Raw genomic sequence first — 13,890 nt, forward strand, 5'->3', positions numbered from 1 at the left:
ATGCAGCACAGGGTCAGTATCTGAACTGAAGCCTGGTAAGCGTTACCTGCCATATTTGTTATTGTCATGATGAAAAATGTGCTTTTAAGAGAGGGATTTACAGGTTATGCTCAACAAAACTATCATTAGGGAGGATGGTACATGCAATAGAGTGTGTTTTGCTTCAACTGAGGGTGGATGTGACACTCTATACCTTGGGGGAACACCCTGTAACCCCCATATTCATCATTTGTATTATCTGTATTATATTATTGTAATATTTCATATAAAGCATGCCATGTAAGGTATTATGGGAAAGGCTATGATTTATTAAAAGACATTGTTCTATCTAAATATGTATATCATTAGTGCATATGAAGTTATAAGACTGTGTTCTTGGTTGTCACTAAAATATGCTGTGAGTTAGGAAACCATCCAGATATTAGCTCCCCAGAAAAAACAAGGGAGATAACCAATGCTCATGTTGAACAACCATCAGCAGCCATTGTCCAGCAAGTTACAATTCAATGACTCATTTGCATAAGGCCATACCAGGTGAATTGTTCAGCCTTGCCTGGTGACTCAGCAATGCCCACCAGACATATCTGGACTTGTTTTCTCCAAGCACATGGAATGAGGATGTAAAATAGAGGACAGAGGCTCCATGGTTTGTCCTGTCTCTTCCCCCACCTACGCTGAAGGCAACAAGAACACTGGAGCTGAGGAGAGTGGTCTCAAGGCTAACAGGGAGAGCCTGTGTATGAAAGACTGCACCTAACCTGCAGTATCCAGTGGGGCAAGAAAAACTGCTTAGTCCAGATATTGCTTAGTCTAATAAGGTTGAGAATTTAGACTGCGTTTTATCTTTTATTTTCTTTTGGTAACTACTCTGACTTTTTGCCTATCACTTATAATCACTTAAAAACTGTTTATAATCAATACACTTATTTTAATGTTTGTCCTTACCAGTTAGTTTGACAGTGCTTGGTAAATATGCTCAGGTTACAAAAGGTGGTGTATGTCCACTTTCCATTGATGAAGTGGTGAACCAATAAATAAAATTGCATTGCTCAAGAAAGGATCTTGAGCAGTGCAAGATGATATATTCCTGAGGTACAAGGCTGGATGCTGGGGGTGGGATTTGGCTAGTGCCTTTCTCTATGTGATTCATGAGTGGCTCTGGGATCATTCATGCAATCTAGCTGGGTGTGGCATTCCAAATGCAGTTGTACCGAGTGGTAACAGCACCTGGAGGGGTTTGCTGCTTGTCACCAGTAAGGCATTGTTAGAGACAACCCGGATCAGTGAGTTAAGGGGGCACAGCGGTCCCACAGTCCCAGGTTGTACCTTGGGGATCCCGTCACAATGAAATCCATAACATTTCCATAACCTACTTTCTTCTTGTTCTTGTACCATAGTGAATCCATGGACTGACTATGTTAGCAAGAGGTTATGAACAAGACAATGCATAAAGAAATAAGAGAAGCACTCCAAAATAATAAAAAGTTGCAATCTGGCTTTATGTTGATGCAGAACGTAAAATCTGGGGGATTATTTCCTCCCCTTCCTCCCCATGCCACAATGACAAAGAAAAAATATGCTCCTTCATTATCGTGGCAAGCATTTTCACCTTAGATGGACCAACCTTCTGAGCCAGAACTCTGGAGTACAGGACTGTCCAGAAGCAGGGGAAACACAAGAGGGACAAGGATGCGATGTTTGGTGATGTGGTCTGCACAAGTGAAGAGTACCTGGAGCTCCAGAGTGTGAAAGAGGAGCAGGACATGCAGAGGGAGGAGAGACTGCTCAACAAACTCCTCAAGGAAGAGCAGAGGAATAGAGGACAGGACCATCTGCTCATAGAAAGGCTGATCAACTTGGTGACCAACAAGGTGCAGCTGCCAGCTCCAGTACCAGCTCCACAGCTGCACCCTTTGACAGCTTCACCAATGCCCATAGAATCTCCTCCATGGTATCACATCCTGCAGCCAGTGCAGGAACTGGAAAACTCTAGGGTTGGCTGAGCCATTGACAACTCTATGAACTGGAGTGGACAAATGTACCCTGTGCTCTCCATCCCCATGCAACCTACAGCCCCATACAACCTTTTGCAGCCACATGCAAACCAGGCAACACATTCTGCCAGAGGGAAGGAGAATAGGAGGAGATCTACAGACAGCTGCGTCCACTACCAGTGAGATTGACTTGTGAGGCTTGGAGTTTGGGGTTCATACAATTTCATTGTTTTACTCTGGTTTTGAATGTTTTGCACAGACACGCGTACACTTCTCTTCACACTGCACACTTGTTACTTCCTACTTATGAAGAGGAAGCTGTTATGCCTGTAATGGTTTAACTTTTTTTTTATTCCGTTGTTTGGTTAATAAATTGGTTTGGTTGTACAACAGGTTGCTGTGTGGGTTCTTGTAAAGGAAGGTGGACCTAGGAAGTTGTGTCATAAAGTTTTAATTAAGTTGCAAAATCTCACACATCACATGAAACCCACAAAACCTACAGTTGCATAAAACCTGTAACAAGTTGACAGTTGTATAATACAGCAGTAAAAATTGATTACAGGTTGATCAAAACTGTTAAAATCATCACCTCATTACAGGCCCCCATTACAGCGTCATAGCTCATTCACACCAACTTGTGGTGCAAGGATGCAGGCACACAAGGCATCACTCACTTCCCTTGCCTGCCTGGACCCAGCGCAAGTGATCAGTGCACTTTCTGGTAGCCGATACTGGGTCTGCAAACCAGTAGTGTCTTGAATCCACACCATGCAAACATACGCACCTTTAGCCTTGCAGAGTGCAACAGGCCAAAATCATATGGCTGCAGTCAGCCACACTGAAATCCAAATGGTTTTGTAGGCAAGTGCCATCTTGCCTTCAGCTTGTGAAATGCGCAATCCACCATCATCCCACAATGAAACTTCCTGTGGCTGGTCCTCTGATGTCAGGGTATGGTTTCATGAGCCATGGCAGAAGTGCGTAGGAGGGGTCTCCCAAAATAAGTAATGGGCATCAACACCTTCTTGATAACAACATTAAGAAGGAATAAGGTCCCTCTTTATCCCAGCATGTAAATGTCAGATCTCCTCAGCACCTTGGCATCATGCACCTTTTCATACTTCCCGTATTGGTGTTCATGAATTTACTTCAGTGGTCAACCCAGGCCTGAAGAAGCAGGGATTCGAACCCTTTGCTGTAGACATATTTGCTTGCTCCTTCTGGTGGGCAAATTATGGGTACCTGTGCCATCAAAATGGCCACAGTCCAGTAGGGGAACCCCATTCTTTTAAAGCCAGCTATTATTTCACAGGATTAATCACCTCACAAACCTCCACTACCACAACCCTGATAGTTAACTTCCCAACAATAAATTGGTTTGCAACGGCCTCCAGAGAGCAACTGTAACTTGCTTTCGTACTAGTAAGGCCTCCCTAAGTTGAGCATTGTGGCACTAGAGAGTCAGGGCAAGCTCCTCACACAACTCCCTGAAGATCTGCTTCCTCATGTGGAAGTTCTAGAGCCATTGCCGGTCATGCCAGATATCTATGACAATGTGGTTCCCACCACACTGTGCGAGTTCGATCTTCTCCTGCACCAGAAGCAGAATGTATGGCAATTTCAGCAAGTACCATGTCTGTCCACTCTGCCATGAATCGCCCTACAAGTCCCGCCACCTTCCATGTTTCAGAAACTGCTCCTGAAATGCCACCCGGAGTCTCACTGAACATCTATTCCATTGCATAAAAAGTTCACCCATGGATCAGCTCATCCAACAAATCCATGGCTTGTTCCCTAGGTGGAATGGGCTGTGAGGAATGTGCAGAGCCAGAAAAGCCTCCACTAAATGTGGCGAGCTAAAACCACTTGCCGCCCAGCAAGGACAGACAAGTTCTCCCATAGTACACTACACACCAATACATCGAGCATCTCCAGTTGGTGAGGTGCAAAGAACCCTGGGATAAAGCTCCAGAAATCCTAGTGCTAAACACATGTGCCTGCAGCACTACTTTATTGGGTATAAGGTATGTGCAGCTCTCCAGTGTGGCCCCTCAGACTCACCAAGGTCAACACCAGGAGCAAAGAGCTGTTTACCTCATGGTAAAACTAAAGGCCTGAGCCTTTAAGTTTTTACCTCAGGACAGCTCGTGTATGTCAATTACCCCAATGTAAAAAATACACCTTTTTTAGCAATGAAGATAAGGCTCTTGAAGAGTTTTAAGTATCCTGTAGCAGCATCCTCACTGTATTACTAGTTCGAGTGACAGCAGCACTCAGGCTTCAAACCACACCCCTTATAGGCCAGCTAGCTCGAGTTTAGGCACCACATAACTCGAGCTAGAGATTTTTGTATGCGGATGGGAGTCAGGTTAGAGGCAATGCTTGAACTATAACTCAAGCTAACACTGCAGTGAAGACAAGCCCTAAGACTAATAAATGAGGCCCTTCTGAGAAGGAAGTTTCTTTTATTTGATTCTTTTATTTAAGTAGAGGAGCCTCTGATGGTTTGTGAAGGGGTGTTTGGAACTGGGACCCCACCACACTAAATATAACTTGATAGTACCAAATATATACAATGTAGGGACAGCTTTAAGAGTTGAAAGCCTAAAATTAGTCTTGAAATCTCTACTTATTATTATTATTATTATATGTATTGCATTATCTCCTAGAGCAGGAGTGGGCAAACTTTTTGGCCTGAGGGCCACATCGGGTTTTGTAAATTGTATGGAGGGCCGGTTAGGGGAGGGGGTCGTGACCCGGCCCCCACCTTCTATCTACCCCCCCCAGGACTCCTGCCCCATCCAACCCCCCCTCTTCCCTGATGGCCCCCCCGGGACCCTGCCCCAGCCACACACCCCCGCTCCCTGTCCCATGACTGCCCCCGGACCCCCGCCGCCCCATCCAACCCCTCCTCTCATTCCTGATGCCCCCCCCCAACCATCCCTTCTCCCTGTCCCCTGACTGCCCCTGGACCCCCTGCCCTGACTGCCCCCTGCCGCCCCATCCAACCCCCCCTCCTTCCTGACTGCCCCCCCCCAGATCCCTGCCCCATTCAACCCCCTGTTCCCTCCCAACCACCCCCTATCCACACCCCCGTCCCCTGACCACCAGCCCAAACTCCCCTGCCCTCTATCCAACTCTATTCCTGCCCCCTTACCGCGCTGCCTGGAGCACCAGTGACTGGTGGCACTACAGCCGCGCCACCCAGCTGGAGCCAGGCCACACCATCGCCGCCGCCACCATGTAGTACAGAGGGTCAGGCTGGGCTCTGCAGCTGTGCTGCCCCAGGAGCTCACAGCCCCGCTGCCCAGAGCATTGCGCCAGCGGTGGAGAGAGCGAGCTGAGGCTGTGGGGGAGGGGGAGGAGGGACAGCACGGGAGGGACTGGGGGCGAGCCTCCCGGGCCAGGACGGTCCCATGGGCCATAGTTTGCCCCACCTCTGTCCTAGAGACCCCAATTGACACTAGAGCTTCATTGTTTTAGGCACTGTACAAATACAGAGTCAAAGATAGGCCAAGCTCTAAAGCGATTACATTCAAGATAGGACAAGATTGGGAAGGCACACAGGAAGTCTGTACCAGAGCCAGAAATTTAACCCAGATTTCCTGAGTCCCACTCCAGTGCATTAACCATGAAATCATCCCTTCTTTCCACCAAGTACATCTAGAACTCGTAGGTGCCTAAGTGCTGATTTAGACATTTAAATATAGATATAGGTCCTGATCCTTCAAAATGTTCCACACTAGGAACCCGCTATGTCCATGCAAAGTCCCAAGGTCATCAGAGGGGTTCCATGTGGGTGCAGGTGAGGGGGGGTGTCTATCTGTCCTGAGCAGTGCAGGATTGGGGCATTATATGCCATACACAGGTTTGAATAGCTGACACATAATTGTAATTATGAACATATAGATACTGTTTCAGTTGCTGCCTGATAAATCCATACTTTATTGAAGTAGAAGATCTGGTAAAATACTGTACCAAAATCTTTAAGATTGACTTTTTTTTAATTTTTTGCAGCAATTAAAATTGCTTAATAGTAGAATAAAAAAAGGAAAGAGACTCCAGTGGGAATCCTGAAAAATGCAAAAATAGTCTAATGGAAGTTCTTTTAAACATAAATGTACATAAAAGCATAAACTGCACAGAACCTGCAAGGAGCAGGAAGAATGGCATTCATTATATGATAAATAACCAGTAATATCAATTATCTCAGTGGTACAAGGTCCCTAATTTAAAAATGTATTAGTGTCCATTGTGTACTTCAGGCTGAGGTACAGAATTAAAAATGATTGACAACATGATAATATGGGATGCAAAAATCTGCTCTCAAGCAATACAAATTGAGTCATTTACTCTGCATGCAAAAGTGAGGCATGTGCCCTGTCTTTAGCATGAAAAAAGTCACCTTTCAGACTGAAAAACAAGCACTAATGAGTATGAAACCTACTCCTCAAGCCAAAGGAAACCTGGGAGACACTGCAGCTAGGTCACACTCTCATCATGTAAAAAAGACTTATCCAAGGGAAATTAAATCCTCTCTGAAAAATGAAGAGGTGACCTCTTTTCACTGTAGAGGCTCTAAGCCAATTAACCACCGTGAACTAGAGAAAGGGGACTAAAATCAATACCTTTTGACACTGAATCAAAATAAGTGCTTATGCTGTGGCCCAGGATGTCTGTAGTGCAGCGGTAGGCAAACATTTTTGGCCTGAGGGCCACATCTGAGAATGGAAATTGTATGGTGGGCCATGAATGCTCAGAAAATTGGGGTTGGGGTGCGGAAGGGGGTGAGGGCTCTGGTTGGGGGTGCGGGCTCCAGGGTAGGGCCAGAAATGAGGAGTTCAGGGTGTGGGAGGTGCTCTGGGCTGGGGCAGGGGAGTAGGGTGCGGGGGTGGGGGATGAGGAGATTGGGGTGTAGGAGGGTGCTCCAGGCTGGGACCAAGGGGTTTGGAGGGCGGGAGGGGGATCAGTACTGGGGCAGAGGCTCAGGGGTGCCAGGCTCCAGGCGGTGCTTACCTCAAGCGGCATGGCTCCACTCCAGTTGGGGAGCAGGGTTGGGGGCTGCTCCACACTGCTTCTGGAAGCAGTTGACATGGCCTGGCTCTGGCTCCTACACAGAGCCGCAGCCAGGTGGCTCTGCCCGCTGTCCCATCTGCAGATGCTGCCCCTGCAGCTCCGATTGGCTGCAGTTCCTGGCCAATCGGAGCTGAGGGGGTGGCGCTTGGGGCAGGGACAGCATGCAGAGTGGAGTCCCCTGGCTGCCCCTGCATGCAGGAGCTGGAACAAGACCATGTAGCTACTTCCAGAAGCAGTGTGGAGCAGCCCCCAACCCTGCTCCCTGGTTGGAGCGGGGCCATGCCTCTGCTTCTGGGAGATGCATGGAGCGGTCCCCGATCCTGCTCCCTGGCTGGAGCGTTGGAACAGGGCAAGCCCCAGACTCAGCTTCCCAGCAGGAGCTCAAGAACCTATTTAAAATGGCTGGTGGGCCAGATCCGGCCCGTGGGCCGTAGTTTGCCGACCACTGCTGCACTGTCTCAGATATCCTTTTCTCTGCATAAGCAGCCAGCATGTGCAAAAGTAACCCCTGCTCCACAGCCAAACCACAGAATGCACAACATTGTTCAGACAACCCAGTGACCTCTGACATCAATCTGTTAGTCTTAAATGTCAAAGATAAAAGATAACTTTCCTCTTTCTTTCTTTGGATTCACAAATGTTTGAACACTGATATACATTTTCTTTCGGTCATTTTACCTGAGACTCTACATATAACAGTAATTGGAGGGAGGAGAAAGTTTAGAGAGCTTCACCACACTGCAACAACCAAGGAAAAAAGGCCCCCACACCACCACTCTTTCTAGGCTCTAGGGTGGAGAAAACACCTCTTATCTGATTTTTAAAATTACCTACGGATGGCCAAAACTTGTATCTCTCTCCCTCTCTTAAGGTCATATGGACGGATAAACTCCTGCCCTAGGGATGCTGTTCAGGACAGGGAATTGTGGGGCCTGGGAGATGTGGCTCTATTTCAGCCCTTGGTGTCAGTTTAGAAGGCTGGGGATATTTCTAGCTGTACAAGCTTTGCATTTGAAAGGCTTTGTTCTCTATTTCTTGCAGATCAGATTAATGAGGGATAGACAATTTTTGATTTTGATTTAATCACTTAATACGAAAGAATATATCATTTCCACTAAAGTTTTACAGAGTTCAAAAGGAAACAACAAATAAGCATAATTAACTGTGACAAAATACATACGCAAACAAAAAATGAAGTATAAAAAAATTAATACTGAAATATAAAACTAGGAACAAAATAAAATCAGACTAACCACAACATTAATAAGAAACATCTCTGACTCCTTCTGATCCATGATTAATTGAGAAATCAAATAACTTGTTTTTAGGGTAGAATTCTCAAGTCATGCATAAAGCCAGCATAATCAAGTCTGTGTGATTTGCCTGTGTGGAGTTTGGAGAGGACATCAACCCACATAACCCCACGGTAGGCTACAAGGCTTCAGATCAGCCCCTCCATGGCCACCATTTCAGCCTGGGCTCAAATAATGACCCACCTCATCTACACTCCCATGCAGAGGACCCTGACCAACTTTTACTTTTCCTCTCTGCAATGGCATATTCCATGTCAGTGCAGAGTTCACCACTCGAGTGGACAGAATGTGCAGTGGCTGCTCTATAGATCTTGCACATCCATCTGCTTGAATCACACTGCACATGTACATCAAGGGGATTCCACAGAGCAGAGGGAAGAAGGGCCTTGCATGGGCCTACCATCAAGGGGTGAATTCCACCCACAGACAGCAAGAACATTTCAAATAACATCTCACAGGCCAAGTAAATATTAAATTAACAGCTGTGGTCTCAAAGGCCTCGTTTAGATGCTCTATCCATAAGGAAGTTACTCTTTAGCTCAGGGGTGGGCAAACTATGGCCTGTGGGCTGGATCCTGGCCCTCGAGCTCCCGCTGGGGAGCAGGGTCTGGGACTTGTCCCGCTCTGGCACTCCAGCCGGGGAGCAGGGTCGGGGGCCGCTCCACGTGTCTCCCAAAAGCAGCAGCATAGCCCCACTCCGCCGCTCCAGCCAGGGAGCAGGGTCGGGGGCCATTCCACGTTGCTTCCGGAAGCTGCAGCCATGGCCCCACTCCAGCTCCTATGTGTATGGGCAGCCAGGGGGCTCCGGTCTGCACGCTGCCCTCACCTGGAGCACCACCCCTGCAGGTCCCATTGGCCGGGAACTGTAGCCAATGGGAGCTGCAGGGGTGGCGCCTGCGAACAGGGCAGCGCACAGAGCCACCTAGCCATGGTTCCACGTAGGAGCCGGAGTGGGGACATGGCTGCTGTTTCCAGGAGCCACTTGAGGTAAGCCCCACCTGGAGCCTGAACCCCTGAGCCTCTCCCCATGCCCCAACCCCCTGCCCCAGCCCCGATACTGCTCCCACCCTCCAAAGCCTTCAATCTCAGCCCAGAGCACCCTCCTGCACACCAAACTTCTCATCCCCAGCCCTACCCCAAAGCCCGCACCCCCAGCCGGACCCTGCACCACTTCCCGCTCCCCAACTCCCCGCCCCAGCCCTGATCCCCCTCCCACCCTCTGAACCCCTTTGTACCAGCCCAGAGCACCCTCCTACACCCCAAACTCCTCATCCCCAGACCCCGCACCCCCAGCCGGAGCCCTCATCCCCCCACACTCCTCCGCCCCAGCCCAGAGCCCCCTCCTGCACCCTGAACTCCTCATTTCTGGCCCCACCCTGGAGCCCACACCCCCAACAAGAGCCCTCACCCTCTTCCGCACTCCAACCCCAATTTTCTGAGCATTCATGGCCCACCATACAATTTCTATTCCCAGATGTGGTCCTCGGGCCAAAAAGTTTGCCCACCCCTGCTTTAGCTGGTAGCCAGGGAAACAGAACATTGAATTCAGGCCTTGCCAGGTGCAGTAAGTGAAGCAGCAAAATTATTTTCATCGTCTTTATTTTCAAATACATTTGTCTAAATGCTTAAGCTAAATGTGGATTCTGTAAGTAACTTGAGAACTTAAGGTCAGATTGTGATTCTATTACTCATAGTGGTGAGCAGCTACTCACATAAGGTATGCCATTGATTTCAGTGGAAGTACTCACATAAGTAACTACTAACCAACATGAATAAAGAGATCACAATATGGCCCTTCAACATTATTGTGTAATTTTAAGCACTTCAGTTTACCTTTATGAACTGCACCTTTTGATAAACTCCAAGTCCATTTCAAGCAATCTTGCTCCCACTTGAAGCCAATGAGAATATGAGCAACATCAGGAGCTTTGATAGTCACCTTATTCTAATCGAAGTATTTCATAATGGTTAACCCATTTACCTGATCTTATCCTTGGTCTTCATCCTCTTTTTTCATGTGATTTTTTCCTGCTAAGAACATGAAGCAGACATTGAATTTATAAATTAAACAAATTATTTTGTTATCTTCTCTGCTTGAGTGTTGTCGTCTCTTTCTCTTTAAATGTACTCCAGAAAGCCCAATCTTATGAAAGCCCACTCACTGTTCACTCCATCCCTTATCTCTGAAATGTGGCTGTGCTTCTGACTGACTGCTCTTTATCCAGATTCCTTGACAAATCTCCTGCTCTCAGTTGTTCAGCACGCTTGCTTATCTCATTTTCAGCAACAATGGCACTTGGCAAGCACAGAGAACTTGGTTTCTTTCTGCAACTTTAACTGAATTCACACCATTTTCTTCTGTAACTGATTTTTGTCCATTTTGTGGAGAGAGAGTGAGAATGTGAAAGATGTTGTTTCTGTTTTCCTTCTTTTTACAGGAAGCCGAGACAATGTTGGAACCAAAGTCTGCCCTGTCTTAGCTCTCTGGTCTGCTAGCAGCCACTTTTCAACATCAGCTCTGGGGTCCTGAAAGAAGAAAAAGAAATGAGAGAGGAGAGTGACATTAATATGGAGAGGAATTGAACTGAAGGGCATGAAAAAGTCGTTTCCTCTGAGGACAAGCTGCAGTTCCTAGCTCTAAGTGAGTCATGTTTCTAATTATAAACGTCTCTGTGCATTACAGTACTTGCAAGCACGTGGAGGGCAGAAACAGAGCTATGCCTTTTTCTCCCCCCACACACTACTGTAAGTATACTGACTAAGAGGCAGGTTTTCACTTTCTCCCTCTGCCTCATTATGTGCTGCAAAAGGCTCTTGGAGAACCTAAGAGCCCCATGAAGGGTTTTGGGCAGAATACTTTTGAAGAGTTGTTTTGCCCTTGGAATAAACTAGACTGTAGACAGAGGAGGCGATTAGCTAGATTGCAGCTAGGTTTACAGGGGAGGATACAAAGTCTTCACCTCCTATCCCCACTTCCAGTTATATAGATCATCCTCTACGTTATGCTGTCCAAACACTCAGTATAGTTTTCAGGAACAATGTACACATTCCTTCAAACTGAAACACAGAATTTACTGCCATTAGCAACCTGAATAGTGCCTACTTGATGCAACACATCTGCTGCCAAATTGCTTAATTGATTCATTCACTATGCATATATAAATGAATTATGCAGTATAAAGCCATTTTTAGCCCTTTCCAGCTTCCTACATTTGTTTGCCCAGTGATTTTTTTTCTCCCCCTTAGTTTGTAAAAATGCATTTTGGTTTAAGGGGGAGAATAAGTGAATAGATTCCCCAGTCTTTCACTCTACCGACTCCCCCATTACAAACACACATATCCCTAATAAGTGGGTTCATCATAAGCCAAGTGGACAAGGTTTGTAGAAACTTTTCTTAAAATATTGACAGCATTTCACTGTTCTGTCTCTGTGCAAATGTAAATTCTTTTCTGTGTCTCTGACTGGGCTCTGAGCTAGTAGGTCTTTTCTTAAATGTATAGTCATACATGTTTGTCTCCAACTAGCATCTTGGGAACCCATTAGCCACAAATCTAACCAGAAAATAATCGAGGCTGTGCTGTAATATGTAAATATGATCATTGTGAAATTATCAGATTAAAATACAAATAATCTGGGTTTTTTTTTGTTTTGGCTTGAGGTTTTACATTATTTAGGAATCTATTCAGTTAATTTGTACATGAAAACCCAGGGAATGTTAAACTGAGAGGAATTTTCAGTGGTGCAAGTATGGTGGTCCGGTCCAGTATGCCGTACCAGTAAGATATTTGTAGCCGGTATGCTGTATTGGAAAGACACAGGAGGGGCAGAATGTGGGGCCGCCGGGCGGCCCCACACCAGCAGCTCCTCCAGCGCAGCTGTACCGCCCCTAGCCCTGCCTCTCCAGCCCTTCCATGCAGCTACATCTCCTGTCTGGGGTCTGTACAGCATCCCCGCCAGAGGATAGGGCTGGGGGCGGTATAAGCCACACTGGAGGAGCTGCTGGTGTGGGGCCACCCAGCAGCCCCATGTTCTGCTCCTTTCGCTGCTGCAGTTCTGGAGAGCCCTGTGGTTCAGAAGTCTCCAGCACAGCGGGAGGAGGACAGAGCCCCCACAGGTAACAGGGGATGGCTAACGGGGAGGGGACGGGAAAGCATGGGGGCCCCGGGCTGGGAGCGGTGAGGAGTCATGTGGGAGGTCACGTACGGAGGTCACATGCCTCTCTTTGTGTCCCTCCCATGAGTGCAGTGTACCAGTAAGAAACTAATTCTACTTGCACCGCTGGTGATTTTGGAAATGGCATTCCCAGTGTAATATCATTGAAAATAAAATCTGGCACATATACTTTTCCAGGCCTTTAAATAAGCGGGCTCAGCTTGTTTTTCTGTCTATACAAATGTTTCAATATTTGCATAGCATAGAGTCCAACAGAAAAGTAACACAATGTTAGGTGCTACTTAATTAGTTACAACCATTTATGCAAATCAAGGAAAATCTTGCCCCAACCTTGATGGATGTGGAGAACTCCACAGAATGTGAAACTGGTGCAATTCTACTGCAGAGGGAGACAGGGTCTAGGGAGGTCACACAGAGGTTGTGCACCTTCTTTGCAGTGGAAAGCTCAACAGTTCAGGGGTTCCCTGTGCACTGTGATGCAGGGGCACTTGGAAGTCAAGACAAGGGAGAGCCAGCAGAAGGGCAGGGCCAAGGTATATACTTTCCCAAAAAAATCTGCAGAAGAAAATAACTTATGAGAAATTTCAGGATGATTGATTTAGTTTTGACCATCTTGGGTAGTAGGAATGTCAAAAAATAGGCTTAGAATAGAAAGCTAATCATAACCTTATCTATTGAAAGACCATCTCTCCATAATTAATGGGTAACACACTTTCCCAGAAGCTATTCTCCATGTCTATGCTCAGTTTAACATGGGTTTTTCCTTTATTATATTGATCTGGAGGAATTGTTTGACTTCATTTTTGATTTTGTGCCCAACACTGTACATGACCTGAATGCTGAAAAAGAGGTATGCTTTACAATACTCAAACTAAACCCCATTGTCCTGATAATGTATTAATAGCTGTGAGCAATCTATACCCCCTCGGATAAATGAAAAGCCAGATGTACCAGGGAATTCATCTGTTACTCCTATTAGTGTTGAAGTTCCAATGAAAAACAAAAGTACGGACTAGTATTCTTGACAACTGTAGCTAATCAAGGAAGTGAGACACTACAATGTGCCTAAATGCAGTTTAGATATAATTGATTCACTCAGAGGCCAATTTAGCTGAAGAGGAAGTTAAACCCTGGCCAGTAAAGGCAGATCTACACTGTCAAATTTACATGATAATCCCAAATCCGTTTGGTTTTGCCTGTGTAGATGGGATCAAGTGGTAGTGTAACCATGTTACTGGATCAAATTACAACCCTGATGAACATAATGATATGGTTCCAGTAGTGTTTCCCATGGTAGAGAAGAGAGACAGAACTTGGTTGTCAGCTACTAGAC

General features: G+C 46.5%; 1 protein-coding gene across 16 annotated transcripts in view; it reads right to left on the minus strand.

Moving 5' to 3' along the window:
* Positions 1 to 13,890, minus strand: part of SACS (sacsin molecular chaperone) — a 232,554-nt gene that overhangs the window by 92,156 nt on the left and 126,508 nt on the right. For 14 of the 16 annotated variants that reach the window (XM_039536976.1, XM_039537042.1, XM_039536892.1 and 11 more), the window contains one exon: positions 10,365 to 10,909. The exons of 1 other annotated variant lie outside the window; for it this stretch is intronic. In XM_039536976.1, coding sequence (XP_039392910.1) covers positions 10,365 to 10,387 — 23 coding nt within the window. In that variant the 5' untranslated portion in view covers positions 10,388 to 10,909. The remainder of the gene's footprint in view (positions 1 to 10,364; positions 10,910 to 13,890) is intronic. One more of the 16 variants, XM_039537011.1, reaches the window with a different exon arrangement.

The sequence above is a fragment of the Mauremys reevesii genome, linkage group 1 (assembly GCF_016161935.1).
Source record: "Mauremys reevesii isolate NIE-2019 linkage group 1, ASM1616193v1, whole genome shotgun sequence".
NCBI lineage: Eukaryota > Metazoa > Chordata > Testudines > Geoemydidae > Mauremys > Mauremys reevesii.